The sequence below is a fragment of the Eurosta solidaginis genome, chromosome 5, assembly GCF_040869045.1.
Source record: "Eurosta solidaginis isolate ZX-2024a chromosome 5, ASM4086904v1, whole genome shotgun sequence".
Classification (NCBI taxonomy): domain Eukaryota; kingdom Metazoa; phylum Arthropoda; class Insecta; order Diptera; family Tephritidae; genus Eurosta; species Eurosta solidaginis.
Window position 1 is genome coordinate 35,600,547 of NC_090323.1, and position 15,789 is coordinate 35,616,335.

Consider the following 15,789-nt stretch of genomic DNA (forward strand, 5'->3'; position numbering starts at 1 on the left):
GAGATATCGCCATAAAGGTGGACCAGGGGTGACTCTAGAATGCGTTTGTACGATATGGGTATCAAATTAAAGGCATTAATGAGAGTTTTAAAAGGGAGTGGTGGTAGTTGTTTATATGAAGGCGTTTTCCAGATATCGACCAAAATGTGGACCAGGGTGACCCAGAACATTATCTGTTGGATACCGCTAATTTATTTATATATGTAATACCTGCCAAGATTTTAAGGGTTTTTCATTTCGCCCTGCAGAACTTTTTCATTTTCTTCTACATAATATGGTAGGTGTCACAACCATTTTATAAAGTTTTTTCTAAAGTTATATTACGCGTCAATAAAACAATCCAATTACCTTACCATGTTTCATCCCTTTTTTCGTATTTGGTATAGAATTATGGCATTTTTTTCATTTTTCGTAATTTTCGATATCGAAAAAGTGGGCGTGGTCATAGTCGGATTTCGTTCATTTTTCATACCAAGATAAAGTGAGTTCAAGTAAGCACGTAAACTAAGTTCATTAAAGATATGTCGATTTTTGCTCAAGTTATCGTGTTAACGGCCATGCGGAAGGACAGACGGATGACTGTGTATAAAAACTGAGCGTGGCATCAATCGATTCCGCCCTTTTTCAAGAAAACAGTTAGCGTCATAAAATCTATGCCCCTACCAAATTTCAAAAGGATTGGTTAATTTTTGTACGACTTATGGCGTTAAAAGTATCCTAGACAAATTAAATGAAAAAGGGAGGAGCCACGCCCATTTTGAAATTTTCTTTTATTTTTGTATTTTGTTGCACCACATCATTACTGGAGTTGAATGTTGACATAATTTACTTATATACTGTAAAGATATTAAATTTTTTGTTAAAATTTTACTTAAAAAAAATTTTTTTTAAAGTGGGCGTGGTCCTTCTCCGATTTTCCTAATTTTTATTAAGCGTGCCAAATTTCATTATGATATCTTCAACGACTGCCAATTTACAGCTTGCAAAAATTTTAAATTACTTTCTTTTAAAAGTGGGCGGTGCCACGCCCATTGTCCCAAATTTTACTAATTTTCTATTCTGCGTCATAAGTGCAACTCATCTACCAAGTTTCGCCGCTTTATCTGTCTTTTGTAATGAATTATCGCACTTTTTCGGTTTTTCGAATTTTTCGATATCGAAAAAGTGGGCGTGGTTATAGTCCGATATCGTTCATTTTAAAAAGCGATCTGAGATGAGTGCTCAGAAACCTACATACCAAATTTCATCAAGATGCCTCAAAATTTACTCAAGTTATCGTGTTAACGGACGGACGGGCGGACGGACGGACATGGCTCAATCAAATTTTTTTTCGATCCTGATTATTTTGATATATGGAAGTCTATATCTATCTCGATTCCTTTATATATGTACAACCAACCGTTATCCAATCAAACTTAATATACTCTGTGAGCTCTGCTCAACTGAGTATAAAAAAGAATTCCAGCAATTAGTCAATATAAATTGTAAAGCTTTCGACAGTTGTAACGATTCCTTCACTAATATTGTTGTTGTTGTATTTTCGAAGGTTTCGGGGAGTGTTATCGTGTTGATGGTCATTTTCCAGATAAAGAAATAGAACCGGTTAGTTCCGGTAATAAAGCACCATTAACGTACTAGCCCGACCATCTCGGAAACTATTAATATGACCTTCTAGGGATGTCTCTTTCCCACCCTCATTCCATGAGAAACTTGGGGTCGCCAGAGCCTCGCCTTCTAAATATGTGTATATATGCATTGAAGCTATACAGCTTTGTATTGTGCTTATCAACCCCTTGAATCCCATTCCTTCAGTGATAATCCATTGTAGAGGAATGCTCAGAAGGAAGAAATCTGCTGATCATTAGACGGGTACTATAAAGCTGAGATTGCAAGGCAGCCGTGAGTTCGGTTGTATGATGTGGGAATTATTTAAAACCTTTGCTGCTGATCGCGACTAGAGAGATTCTCAAAGCTTTTTTCTGTGCGGTTTCTCAAGCTTTTAAGAGCTTAGCATGGGCTGAGTTAAGTTCAAGATGTTTATTTAAACGCAACGAAGCTCAAACGTTTTACAAAATGTACAAATCTCTTCGGTGATGTAACTATTGCTCTTATACTGATCTTTTTTTAGGAGAAATATTTAACGATGGTCCATGCTGAGGATATTCTCTCTCTCCCATAACTCGGCCCCCCTAAATTGCTGAAATATTTGTGTGTAGAGTGTCTGCATGGCCTTAGAACTAATAAAATATACACTAGGAGAGATTCTTCTAAAGCTCAGTTATAAAAAAACTTCTATCCAGTTCATGCAGTGTACAGATTACGGGCCCAATACTAATAGTAAGTTTTCAGTGTAATAAGCCAATCCAGGGTATGTCGGCAGGCTTAAACTCAGAGCATTGATCTAGCCAAAGAATACGTTCTTTTGTAAAAGCGGCGCGAAGCTCGGAACGTCTTCCATAGAGAATCTGGCAGTGTGCCAAGCTTCCAATTTCGTATTTTTATACTCAGTTGAGCAGAGCTCACAGATTATATTAACTTTGATTGGATAACGGTTGGTTGTACAGGTATAAAGGAATCGAGATAGATATAGACTTCCATATATCAAAATCATCAGTATCAAAAAAAAAAAATCGATTGAGCCATGTCCGTCCGTCTGTCCGTTAACACGATAACTTGAGTAAAGTTTGAGGTATATTGATGAAATTTGGTATGTAGGTTCCTGGGTACTCATCTCAGATCGCCATTTAAAATGAACGCCATCGGACAATATCCACGCCCACTTTTTCGATATCGAAAATTTCGAAAAATCGAAAAAGTGCGATAATTCATTACCAAATACGGATTAAGCGATGAAACTCGGTAGGTGTTGAAATTATGACGCAGAATAGAAAACTAGTAAAATTTTGGACAACGGGCGTGGCACCGCCCACTTTTAAAAGAAGGTAATTTAGAAGTTTTGCAAGCTGTAATTTGGCAGTCGTTGAAGATATCATGATGAAATTTGGCAGGAACGTTACTACTATTACTATATGTCTGCTTAATAAAAATTAGCAAAATCGGAGAACGAACACGCCCACTTTTAAAAAAAAAATTGTTTTTTTAATCAAATTTCAAAAGAAAAGTTAATATCTTTACATTATATAAGTAAATTATGTCAACATTCAACTCCAGTAATGACATGGTGCAACAAAATACAAAAATAAAAGAAAATTTCAAAATGGGCATGGCTCCGCCCTTTTTCATTTAATTTGTCTAGGATACTTTTAATGCCATAAATCGAACAAAAATTTACCAATCCTTGTGAAATTTGGTACGGACTTAGAATCTAGGACGATAACTGTTTTCTGTGAAAAAGGGCGAAATCGGTTGAAGCCACGCCCAGTTTTTATACACAGTCGACCGTCTGTCCTTCCGCTGTGCCGTTAACACGATAACTTGAGCAAAAATCGATATATCTTTGCTGAACTCAGTTCACGTACTTATCTGAACTCACTTTGTATTGGTGTAAAAAATGGCCAAAATCCGACTATGACCACGCCCACTTTTTCGATATCGAAAATTACGAAAAATGGAAAAAATGCCATAATTATATACCAAATACGAAAAAAGGGATGAAACATGGTAATTGGATTGGTTTATTGACGCAAAATATAACTTTAGAAAAAAACTTGGTAAAATGGGTGTGACACCTACCATATTAAGTAGAAGAAAATGAAAAAGATTTGCAGGGCGAAATCAAAAGCCCTTGGAATATTGGAAGGAATACTGTTCGTGGTATTACATATATAAATAAATTAGCGGTACCCGACAGATGATGTTCTGGATCACCCTGGTCCACATTTTGGTCGATATCTCGAAAACGCCTTCACATATACAACTAAGGGCGACTCCCTTTTAAAACCCTCATTAATACCTTTAATTTGATACCCATATCATACAAACACATTCTAGAGGCACCCCTGGTCCACCTTTATGGCGATATCTCGAAAAGGCGTCCACCTATAGAACTAAGGCCCACGCCCTTTTAAAATACTCATTACCACCTTTCATTTGATACCCATATCGTACAAACAAATTCTAGAGTCACCCCTGGTCCACGTTTATGGCGATATACCGAAAAGGCGTCCACCCATAGAACTAAGGCCCACTCCCTTTTAAAACACTTATTAACACCTTTCGTTTGATACCCATAATGTACAAACAAATTCTAAAGTCACCCCTGGTCCACCTTTATGGCGATATCTCGAAAAGGCGTCCACCTATAGAACTAAGGCCCACGCCCTTTTAAAATACCCATTACCACCTTTCATTTGATACCCAAATTGTGCAAACGCATTCTAGAGTCACCGCTGGTTCACGTTTATGGCGATATCCCGAAAAGGCGTCCACCCATAGAACTAAGGCCCACTCCCTTTTAAAACACTTCGTTTCCCTTTTGTTTGGTACCCATATTGTACAAACAAATTCTAGAGTTACCCCTGGTCCACCTTTATGGCGATATCTCGAAAAGGCGTCCACCTATAGAACTAAGGCCCACGCCCTTTTAAAATACTCATTAAAACCTTTCATTTGATACCCATATTGTGCAAACGCATTCTAGAGTCACCCCTGGTCCACCTTTATGGCGATATCTCGAAAAGGCGTCCACCTATAGAACTAAGCCCACGCCCTTTTAAAATACTCATTAACACCTTTCATTTGATACCCATATAGTACAAAAAAATTCTAGAGTCACCCCTGGTCCACCTTTATGGCGATATCTCGAAAAGGCGTCCACATATAGAACTAGGGCCCACTCCTTTTTAAAATACTCATTAACACCTTTCATTTGATACCCATATAGTACAAACAAATTCTAGAGTCACCCCTGGTCCACCTTTATGGCGATATCTCGAAAAGGCATCCACATATAGAACTAAGGCCCACGCCCTCTTAAAATACTCATTAACTCCTTTAATTTGATACTCATATCGTACAAAAAAATTCTAGAGCCACCCCTGGTCCATCTTTATGGCGATATCTCGAAAAGGCGTCCACATATAGAACTAGGGCCCACGCCCTTTTAAAATACTCATTAACACCTTTCATTTGATACCCATATAGTACAAAAAAATTCTAGAGTCACCCCTGGCCCACCTTTATGGCGATATCTCGAAAAGGCATCCACCTATAGAACTAAGGCCCACTCCCTTTTAAAATACTCATTAACACCTTTCATTTGATACCCATATCGTACAAACAAATTCTAGAGTCGCCCCTGGTCCACCTTTATGGCGATATCTCGAAAAGGCGTCCACCTATAGAACTAAGCCCCACGCCCTTTTAAAATACTCATTAACACCTTTCACTTGAAACCCATACCGTACAAACAAATTCTAGGGTCACCCCTGGTCCACCTTTATGGCGATATCTCGAAAAGGCGTCCACATATAGATCTAATGCCCACGCCCTCTCAAAATACTCATTAACACCTTTCATTTGATACTCATATCGTACAAACAAATTCTAGAGTCAGGCCTGGTCCACCTTTATGGCGATATCCCTAAATGGCGTCCATCTATAGAACTATGGCCCACTTCCTCTTAAAATACTCTTTAATACCTTCCATTTGATACACATGTCATACAAGCACATTCCAGGGTTACCCTAGGTTCTTTTTACAACATGGTGATTTTCCCTTACTTTGTCTCCACAGCTCTCAACTGAGTATGTAATGTTCGGTTACACCCGAACTTAGCCTTCCTTACTTGTTTACTTAGCTCCCTTTAGATCTACGTTGCGCTAAACTTTGTTCAGGCTTGGACCTATTCAGGGGAGTAGTTTTTGATAATTATTCGTTGAGTTATTAAGATGCGGACTATATTTTTTATTTTAAGGGCTGAAAAGCTTATCTTGCAAATCTTATGAAGTTCAGAGATTGATTTTATCTGAATAATAAGTAAAAGTATTTAAAGGAAACAATTGAACCAGCAAACCTCTAGGAACAAATCGAGTTACCTTTACCCTCACCTACTCCATCATATTACTTACCCGTTATCAACCAATTCGAACCCTTGATATCGCGCGCTAATATATGACTACATGTCTCATATTTGAACTCAGTGCCATCGAAAGTGGTAATGAATTTTCCACTTATCTCGCAGCTATCATCTTTAGTCGGTTTGAGTACGCAAGCATACTTTTGGCACTCTCCTGGTTTGGCATTCGACATGTCTAATTCAATTTCATAATTCTCCGGACATTTGGGCTCCATACAAATGCTGGTCTCATTTTTCAACACTATTTTTGTTGGTGTTGGTACACAAGTAAATTCGGCGCATTCCTCCTCTTCAATACCGTTCACTTGCTCTGTTGGCATCATAAGGAACTCCTCTGTTTCGCTTACCAGCACTTTGGTTTTAGTGATCTTCATCATGTTATTGCCAACGGCCTCCATGTCGCTGAAACTGTAGTGAGTGGAAAGAAAGTTTGCTTCAAATAAATTCTTAGTGTTTAGAGATCTACTTACGATTTAGCGAACATTTGCGACATTTTACGTTGTTTCTTCTCTGATACCTTGATCTTCATATTTGGCGGACATTCGGGCTCTGGGCATTTCATAACAAAAGCTATGGAATAGGATGTTTGTTATTCATGTGTTCTTGTTTTCACTTAAAACTTTTATTTCTATAAATTTTTATTTTTTTTTTTTGATATTTGCTGTTGAACTTTCTCTTACCCTTATTTTTCTCCATTGTTCTCGAACAGGCGAATTCTATTCCCAAACAAAAGGAAATTTTTCTCACTTAAAAGCTATACTAAGTTTGCTCTAAGGCTTTCATGAAAGCGCAACATTTTGCTCTAAAGTGCTAGGATTCCTTTATAATGCTGTCTGCCCAATATCGAAACTGTTCCCATTCATATATTATCAAAAATTTTTAATTAAATCATAAGATTCCCTTAAATGGTAGCCTCAGTGAAAACATGTAAATTTTCTTCTTTTCAAACTATAAATTTGTCAACTGCACACAAACAAAACACTATTCACAACTAAAACAAAGCAGCATTTTACACTATCTGCACTGTTCCCACTTTATAATTTTCTATTTCCCACTTTTAACTTTTCACTTTTATAAAAATACAAAAGATGTTTCAATTGATTGATCGTAAATAATATCTTCATTCTGCGTTTTGTTACAATTGACTTTTACACTGTTCCCAATGAAAAATATGCTGCTCAAGTTTAAAAAAAAACACAACTTTATCGGGTAGCCTTTAATACATACAGGCTCCATATTTTTAAGCTTTTCCATTTCTTTCTACAAGTTTCTAACGTAGTTCGAAAACTGTTCCCACACACAAATTTTCATAATAATTTAGTAAGTTAAAAAAAAAGGTTTAAATTCAATAACACTAGTTTTATTACGCTTATTTCTGCCTAAAATGAACTAGTTTTCAACTATTCTAAAATAAAAAATAACTGAAACTGTTCTCACCTAAAAATTTAAATAATAATTTAATAATCCTATAAAGTATAATACCAAATTTATTATTATCCTTTTTATGCCTTCAAAGAACACTTTTCTTAACTCTTCCCAAACGGAACATTTTTATTACTTACAGCAGCTCCTGCTCAATGTTCCACTGCTACTACTTTTCATCCAAGTGAATTCGAAAATTTTTATAAGCTTTTGCTTTAAATTTGTTACTGAAAACCTGTACCTCACTATTTAAAGCGCCTACGATTACCCGTTAATGCTTTCGCTACTTGAAGACATCTAAACTCATCTTGCCACATGAACTTTTCTGTTCACAACTATCTTTGAATGCTTTCAATACTTTTGAAAAACTGTTACCACTTAAGGTTTGTTTTTGAAAAATTGTTCTCATTGGTTGTTCAATTTACAAAAAACCTTCCAAAAAAACTATGAAAATATTTAGTTATTTTGCTTTAACGATCTGAAAGGCTTTGAAATTTGTCTTTTTAAGAACGGTTTAATATTTATTTCAGAACTGTTCCCACTTAAGGTTGTACGACAAATATCTGCTCGATTTTCAAAAAAAAATTCTGTTACCGCTTTGGTTTCTCGCAACTTTAAGTGACTATAACACGTTTTAAAAATTATTCCCATCTAATTTTTCCTTGAAATAATCTGGTCATTTCGTATAACACGTTTTACTGCCTAACAAACCTATCTTTCGAATCTTTCAACACTCTTGAAACACTGTTCCCACTTACCTTTCTACTTGAAATACAATTACTACTTCTCTCAGCACTTTGTTCCTAAGCAAACAATTTCACATACTCACATTCATTCCTATTCACGACAGGTTGCGGCATCACTTCTATCTTTTTCGTACACGAATCATCCTCATCATCTGCACAATCTTGCACGCCATTACACCAAAGCAACTCCGGTATGCAATCACCACTTGATGGACAGATGCGCTGATATTTCGGGCAAGGTTCACATTTGCAGAAACAATCGGGTGTAATAAGCGAACGCAAATTTGTTTCAACGCAAGGTGGACACTTCTTGGGTTTACAATTGGCATGACCACCCAGCACACAAACGCATTCCTCGCAGAGTTTATTCTCATATTTGGCACCTATGGGATAGCTGTTAGTGAAAGACATAAAAAAAGAATTAAAGTGAGAACAGTTAAAATATTTTCAACGATTTTGAGACTTACGTGCTATATTCTTCAACGCATGGACAAAGATTGCTTTGCACACATGACTGTCCATCCCAGAGTAAACCATTCTTACATTTACACTCCCCACCGGTGTCGAGCACACCATCGCAAACTTGGCATTTGGGCGCTGGTTTATCGAGCTCCGGTACTTGTTCCTTAACCTCCACTGTGTGTGAGAATGAGCAGAGGTATGAAATTTAATGTAAACTTTTTTATTAAACACATAACTTACAATATGTTTCGAAGCAACCTATTGGCTCTATGCGCATATTTATGTTGTTTTCCCACTTGGATGGCACAATCTTGAAATATTGCGTCAGTATGGGTGAGCGGAAATGATTTACTACTTCGCTGTTTGAATCGTAGTTACCACGAAACTGTTCAGGTTGTCCATCAAAGTATAGCAATTTATTCCAAATCAATTTGTTTTTAGAGAACATAACTTTAAAGCTCGTAACCCAACCATCCGGACCGCCTTTGGTAATGAAACCGGAGACATTGCGTGGCGCCAAGAAATCGAACTGTGAAAACAGAAAAAATATGTTGTCGCAATGCATATTTCAAATTATATGCTCCTAAAAGTATGCAATTTTGCTAAGCTCGAAAATAATAAGCGAATATTAGCATACTTTTAGGCAGTCATAATATTCAATCAGGCGCAATACTTTTAACATTGAAAAGATTGTGTTTTCTCTTTAACCACCTGCACATATTCGTTTGGTGTATTCGCCACAGGACGCCAGCCAACAGGCGATGAGAGCTTGAGCAGATCTATCAAGCGCGGTTTCTTCGCCGGCTGCGGCAGTGTCCATATGCTGCTAGCTTTCACTTGCTGTGCATGCATTTTACCATCATCCACACCCATGCGATCCACACACTTATCAGCACCTGACCAAACTACCGCCTTTGGTGTTGTCATAACAACATTCTCTAATTTATCCTCTGCAGTAGTTGCTGGTGCTGTGGTTGTTGTTGTTGACTCGCCACATCCAAGCAATTCGACGCGCATAGCTATGCGCCCGTGCCATTTAAGCGGATAGATGCGCACGGATTTTGCCTCGACAGGTATGTTGAACATAGTTTGCTGGGGGGTACGCGAATCCAGTGGCCCATTAAATTTTTGTGGCGTGTCAGTTTCATCTACTAAGTAGTGATACGACTCACCGTCGTGACTGTAGAGTATCTGTAAGAAGGACAGTTTCTAACTGGCGCTCTACACAAACACTGTAATCTTACCTTAAAAAGCGTTACATAATTATCAAAATCGGGGCTACCAGCCATAATTATACCGTATATCGGTTCCGGTTGTAGGAAGCTTATTTGCAGATATTGCATTTGATCATCAATGCCAGGTGACCAGCTGCCAAGGCTGTTCTTTGAATTTTTGGGTAAGCGCGCCATAAAGGGTGCACTGTAGGCGTTGAGAGAAGAACTTGCATTGAAGGCACTATCCGGCAATGGTTGATCGCCTTCAACTATTGGTACATATCTAAAAGTGTGTAGAATATTTGTATCTGTAAGCCGCAAAATGTTACGTTGTAAACTTACTGTTCTGTCTCACAATGTAAATGTGGTGCCAATGTGTGCGGCAAGGCTTCTGGTTGATATTCTGTTACCGCAGGTGTGGTCAACAAAGTAGCTGAGTAAAAAAATTCAAAATTGAAGATTTAAGTGATTTTCGCTTAAATATTTTTGTTCAATTCGATTATTTTTATAAAAGGACTCCAAAACACAAATGCGCCCATAAGTATGCAATGCTTAGCTATAAGTACTTGGTAACATTTTTCCGATCTTCATTACTGGTTACTACAAGGGCAAAACAATATTCTGGCTCACAATAAAGTCCTCAAGACCCGGGATGTCAATTGGAGGCCGTAAGGAGTCCGGATCTAGCTTGTTAATCGCTCAAGTATGGTATCCTATCACTCAAATCCAAGAATTATAGCTTCGCATTAAAGTACGCAAACTTTCGTTACCTGGCTAAAACACAATTTCGACTCCTATGCCTCCAATTTAGTTCAGCGTAACTTCAGCGGCCGCCGTGGTGTGATGGTAACGTGCTCCGTCTACCACATCAAAGATCCTGGGTTCACAACCCGGGCAAAGCAACATCAACATATTACAAACAAGAGGGGTCACTCCTCTGCAGTATTTGGCAAGCACTCCGAGTGTAGTTCTGCTTTGAAAAGCTCTCAGTGAAAATTCATCTGCCTTGCAGATGCCGTTTGGAGTCGGTATAAAACAAATAGGTCCTCTCCCGCCAATTTGCAGAAAAAATTTAAAAAAGGAACATGACGCAAATTGGAAGAAAAGCTCGGTCTTAAATCCCTTCGGAGTTTATCGCGCCTTACATTTTTTTTGTTTTTTAACTTCAGTAAGCTTTTTATGTAAAATATATGACCTTCTAGCTTCAAAACATTATCAAACTGAGAGAAAAGTACTCGAGGGGCAAAAGATAATATTCTGGACACCACTTTTAACATGGAAAAAGCAGATTAAAGCTGCCCAGTGACAGACTCCAGTGGCGGCTCAGGAACCTATGTCAGGGCTTAGTTTTTTTATCTCTGCTTTAAACTATATACGAAGACGTTGTATGGTAACTAAGATGTCCAAATCTGTTGAGCAACTACCAACTAAAGTCAAATTTACTACTGAGACACTCTCGCCTCGAGCAAAATATGACGGAGCAAAAACAACTCAGGTTACCAAGTAGTGATGCTGGTAAACCTTTGGAACGCTGTGGCCTTGTAAATTTTCTTGTGTGGAGGAGGCGTATCCATTTCACAACGCTCCAAATGGAATTGTATGTAAGTGTGAAATGTGTAGCTTCCACAGAAACTTTTACTCGGCTCATGGGGAGTTGTGCCTATGGTGAATTGAGCCAGCCATATTTAGCTGTATGAAAATCTTGCCATATTTAGCTGTATGAAAATCTAGCTGGCTAGCTTTTAGGTGTTAATTATATGGGCAGTTATTTAAGGCATTGAATCCAGTACGATCTGATAATGACACATTCTGGTACCAAAACGATAGCTTTTCGTCCCTCCAACCTTCGGATCTCTGGATGTCAATTGCCTCTTTCGACCTGTATTCCATACGCTCTAAGGTATGTTTGTAGATTTTCAATTGGAACATTTAGTGAAATCTGGTCACAGGGATCAAGTATCAGATGATATTGGTAGATGAACATCCCATAAGAGCGGCACTTTACTTTTGATGAAGAAATACATTCAGAGCATCTTTTTAACTCTACCTAAGTGCACTTTTACCCCAGCAACTCCACTCTCTCACATTTAGATATCAAAATTATGAACTACAATGCTACAGCATAAAGGTTCTTGATCAAAGTTTCCTTCCGTTTGAATATTTATCTACTCACGACTAGCGGTCTGGGTATAAGGTGGGGTTATAACTCCCTGCGTATTCACAAACATTTCTGCATTTGACCACCATTGGCCATTCGCGGTCTTTTCCGTCTTAACTTCTCCAAAGCCTTCACATTTAGCAAATCAACTGAACGACTAGAGAAGAAGGACCTACTGATGGCAACCCTTTTTCCTTCAACAATAAGCCCCAACTAATAACATCCCTGCTATCCGTACATAAACCCACTTATCGTTGAGGTCCATCTCTTGCAATAAATCATTGAAAGAGTCATAACTCATTAGCAGAAAATCCAGATTCAAATTAAATCTGAAGTCTGGATTTTGTGCCACAAACGAAACGTCCCGAATTAGCGGTGCTGTTGGGACTATTTTTCAACCGCCCCTGACACTTTTCTTTTAACAATCCCTCTAACCGACTCCTGTATGCCATTATTCCTCTCTCCACCTCATTGTCGGTAACCCATTCATCCTCCAGCAACGTAATGTTCGCACTCCTCCTCAACCTGAATGAAACGGCATGCTGCATCGCACAAGGTCGAAATGAGACCGCTACAGGCGAATTCTTTTTACAATGTCAAATTGCATCCGTGCCGATTTCTAAGAATAAAAGCCGGAAAGCTTCGCTGACTAGGTCACATTAAACAGATTGAAGAAAACGCTCCGCGCAAAAATGTCATAATTGAAAGCAGATAAATCGAGAAACATCCACTTAGCTGGGAGAGGCAGGTGGGGGAAGACTTGATCTCCATTGTTGCTCCAAATTGGCGTCAGATATAGCTGGCAAAAACTGCCGAAAATTGCTTCGTCTGTTAAGCACCAATTAATGATGATGTCTGTGTCTCGCTCAATCTCAAGTATTATGTAGTCATTTTTCTTAAGTAGCATTAGGGTTGCCTTGCTTACTCCCTTTTTTTGAAGTTTTTCAAAACATCCTTTTATGGGGGACATACCTTGGTAATGGGTCACTCTTTGAATATCTTCCTTACTGCTCATCTTTAGCTATAATATTGTAAGTTTTACTTACTCAGATATTCTACGGTTCCTATTGAGAAAAATCTGTGCATGCTTGGGTGGCTATCAAAAGGCCTCCACATGGACGAAACCTCTTGCAATGACTGAACTAAACAAAATCAAGCGTTTATCGCTTATTGAGTAGGGATCTTAAACAAAAGTACAAATGCTTCTTGGGAGAATAGCACGGATGTAGCTTCACAGATTCTGCAGTAAGTGACAGCATGACAGATAGACATTAAAATACTTATCTGGCCAATCATGAAGCTTGTACTAAAACTACTAAGATTTCATCGAATGAATTTTCGCCACTCATCTTAAATTCATATTTGTTAATAAATGGAGTAAAAAAATGTATTTCAAATAAACTGACTTACGCATGGTAGTCACTTCGGGCAACTTTATCGGCACACAAGTGTATGCGTTATCAATACATTGACACACCTCCTCATCGCCAAATACCGGCATATGTGGCTGTACATATTTCTCTGATTTATCCATGCAAGGACATTCATCCATTTCAACGCAAGTGCTGACATCGCGCCAATATTTGCCCATCGCCAAACAATCGGGTCGAGTTTGCTCCACACAGCCGGGTTTGCAGTGCTCACCTTTCTTGCAAAGACCACGCTTGCGTAGAATCTGGAAAAAGGTAAAAATCAAATGACTCATTTAGTTTGTTTGCTTAACAACAGCTGACGTATGTTGATTTGGGGTGGCAGAAGGTCAACGGCCATAATGACAATTGACTCTACGATCAACTCGAATGGATATAAAGTCAATTGGCTTTGCGTCATCCCTTTATTTATTAAAACGATTTTCCGTCATTATTTGGTTTGAAGACTTTTTAAGAACAGCTGATGTATATTGAGGTGGGGTGGCAGAAGGTCAATGGCCATAATGTCAACTGACCCAAATATCAGCTGAAGGTCATTTGACCTTACGTCACCCCTTCATTTATTAAAACCATTTACGTCATTATTTGGTTTGGAGACATTTTAACAACAGCTGATGTAAATTGGAGTGGGGTGGCAAAAGTTCAAAGGCCATAACGTCGATTGAACCTACGATTAGTTCAAATGGACGTAAAGTCAATTAACCTGACGTCACCCCTTCATTTTTTAGAACAATTTTCTGCCATTATTTGGTTTGGATATATTTTTCGGTTTTTTTTAATAAGAGTCACTGAAGATGGCCCCCTCCAAACTAAATTTGGCAAATGAGGAAAATCCTTCCAAAATACATCTCAAAATCAAATAATCCTCTTACACTCATTTCATCTCAACTTAAACACTCACCGAACCATAAAAGTGGCACGTATGTTCACACTGGTTAGCACAATCAGCCATTACTTGTCCTTCTGGGCACTCACTGGGCGTCTCCACTTCCGCGCTTGTTAACGGTTTACCACAGCTGGGTTTGATCTGCTGTACAGTCGATATATGATCGCACACATACACAGTTGGATTGAACATCATAAATTCACCGCAAGTCTTCTCCACGTAAGACCAGCTTGTGCCGCCTGTGATAGGCTGACAATGCAAGAACTTATGACAATCACCTGGATATTCTTTATATTCAGCGATCAACGAATTACATGGTTGCCCAATTTGTGGCCGCTCAGTAGGCACTGGTGTGGTTAGTAACTCATCATCGCATTGACAGAACACGCGTAACTCATAATCATGACATTGACCTTGACAAACGAGTCCATCCTGTAAATTGCAGCGCACATTCTCATCCATATAATCAGGTGATTCATGCGTGCCCACCACGCGACATTCAATCTTTTTCATAAATTTTTTCACGCATGTGCCATAAATGCTTTCCATGCGATCATAACGCGGTAGCTTTTCCTCATCATTCAAGTGTATCAACTTACCCGATGTGTCTGTGTCCTTGTCAAACCAACGCGTCCAACCGCGTACACATTTCGTTTGTTCCTCAGTGCCTAACGGATGCTGTGTTGTGCTGTCTGTTACAACGCGTGCTGATCGTTCTGTAGTTATTGGCTCCGCACATTTAACGCCGCTACATACCTCTTTCTTTTTCGAACAACGACATGTCGCACATTCATCGGTGTATGTAATATCACCTTCGTAGTATGTTTTACCATCGCGTATCATACACACCGGCTTACAGTCTGCTTTCGGCACACATTCTCTATAGGTGTCATTCAAGTAGATCATACCATCATCGCAAGGTTTGATGAGACAACCCTCAATGCAATTCTCTTGATTGCACATGCGTTCTGTCATACCTTGATCGAGGAAGTTGTCGCAAGTTTCTACAGCACAAGCGGGTGTACAGGCTTGATACTCTGCACAATGGGGATCACATTGCATAGCTGGAAAGAAAACGGGAAGAAAATTTAAACTAATTATATATATTTTGAATAGCCTTTGCTGGTGGATGGTTTTTTATCTAGACTTAAAACACTTGACTTTTTCTAAAGTTCTATCAGTAGGCTAAATCCAGTATGCTAAATCCCGTATGGCTAAATCTAGTATTGTAAAGCTAGGGGGAAAATTTAGTGTTTCAACTTCTTTTTAAAAAGCATCCACACGCCAAGTTGAGCCATTTGCTAATCCATTATCCCCTTTCATCAGTTTCCCAAAATTTCAATTTCGGAAATGTGGGCATCCTTCCGATCAGCTCGAGCATCGAATTTCATGATAATATCTAAATGGTTGCTTAAGTTTTCATATAAACGGAG

General features: G+C 38.6%; 1 protein-coding gene across 3 annotated transcripts in view; it reads right to left on the bottom strand.

Moving 5' to 3' along the window:
- The window catches only part of Hml (Hemolectin), a 67,816-nt gene that overhangs the window by 26,305 nt on the left and 25,722 nt on the right, over positions 1-15,789 (bottom strand). For all 3 annotated transcript variants that reach the window (XM_067791223.1, XM_067791222.1, XM_067791221.1), the window contains 10 exons: positions 14,372-15,420; positions 13,451-13,715; positions 10,225-10,315; positions 9,913-10,165; positions 9,380-9,859; positions 8,909-9,197; positions 8,674-8,842; positions 8,290-8,600; positions 6,509-6,608; positions 6,031-6,446 (listed from right to left, as the gene is read on the bottom strand). In XM_067791223.1, the coding sequence (XP_067647324.1) occupies positions 6,031-6,446; positions 6,509-6,608; positions 8,290-8,600; positions 8,674-8,842; positions 8,909-9,197; positions 9,380-9,859; positions 9,913-10,165; positions 10,225-10,315; positions 13,451-13,715; positions 14,372-15,420 (3,423 nt within the window). The remainder of the gene's footprint in view (positions 1-6,030; positions 6,447-6,508; positions 6,609-8,289; positions 8,601-8,673; positions 8,843-8,908; positions 9,198-9,379; positions 9,860-9,912; positions 10,166-10,224; positions 10,316-13,450; positions 13,716-14,371; positions 15,421-15,789) is intronic.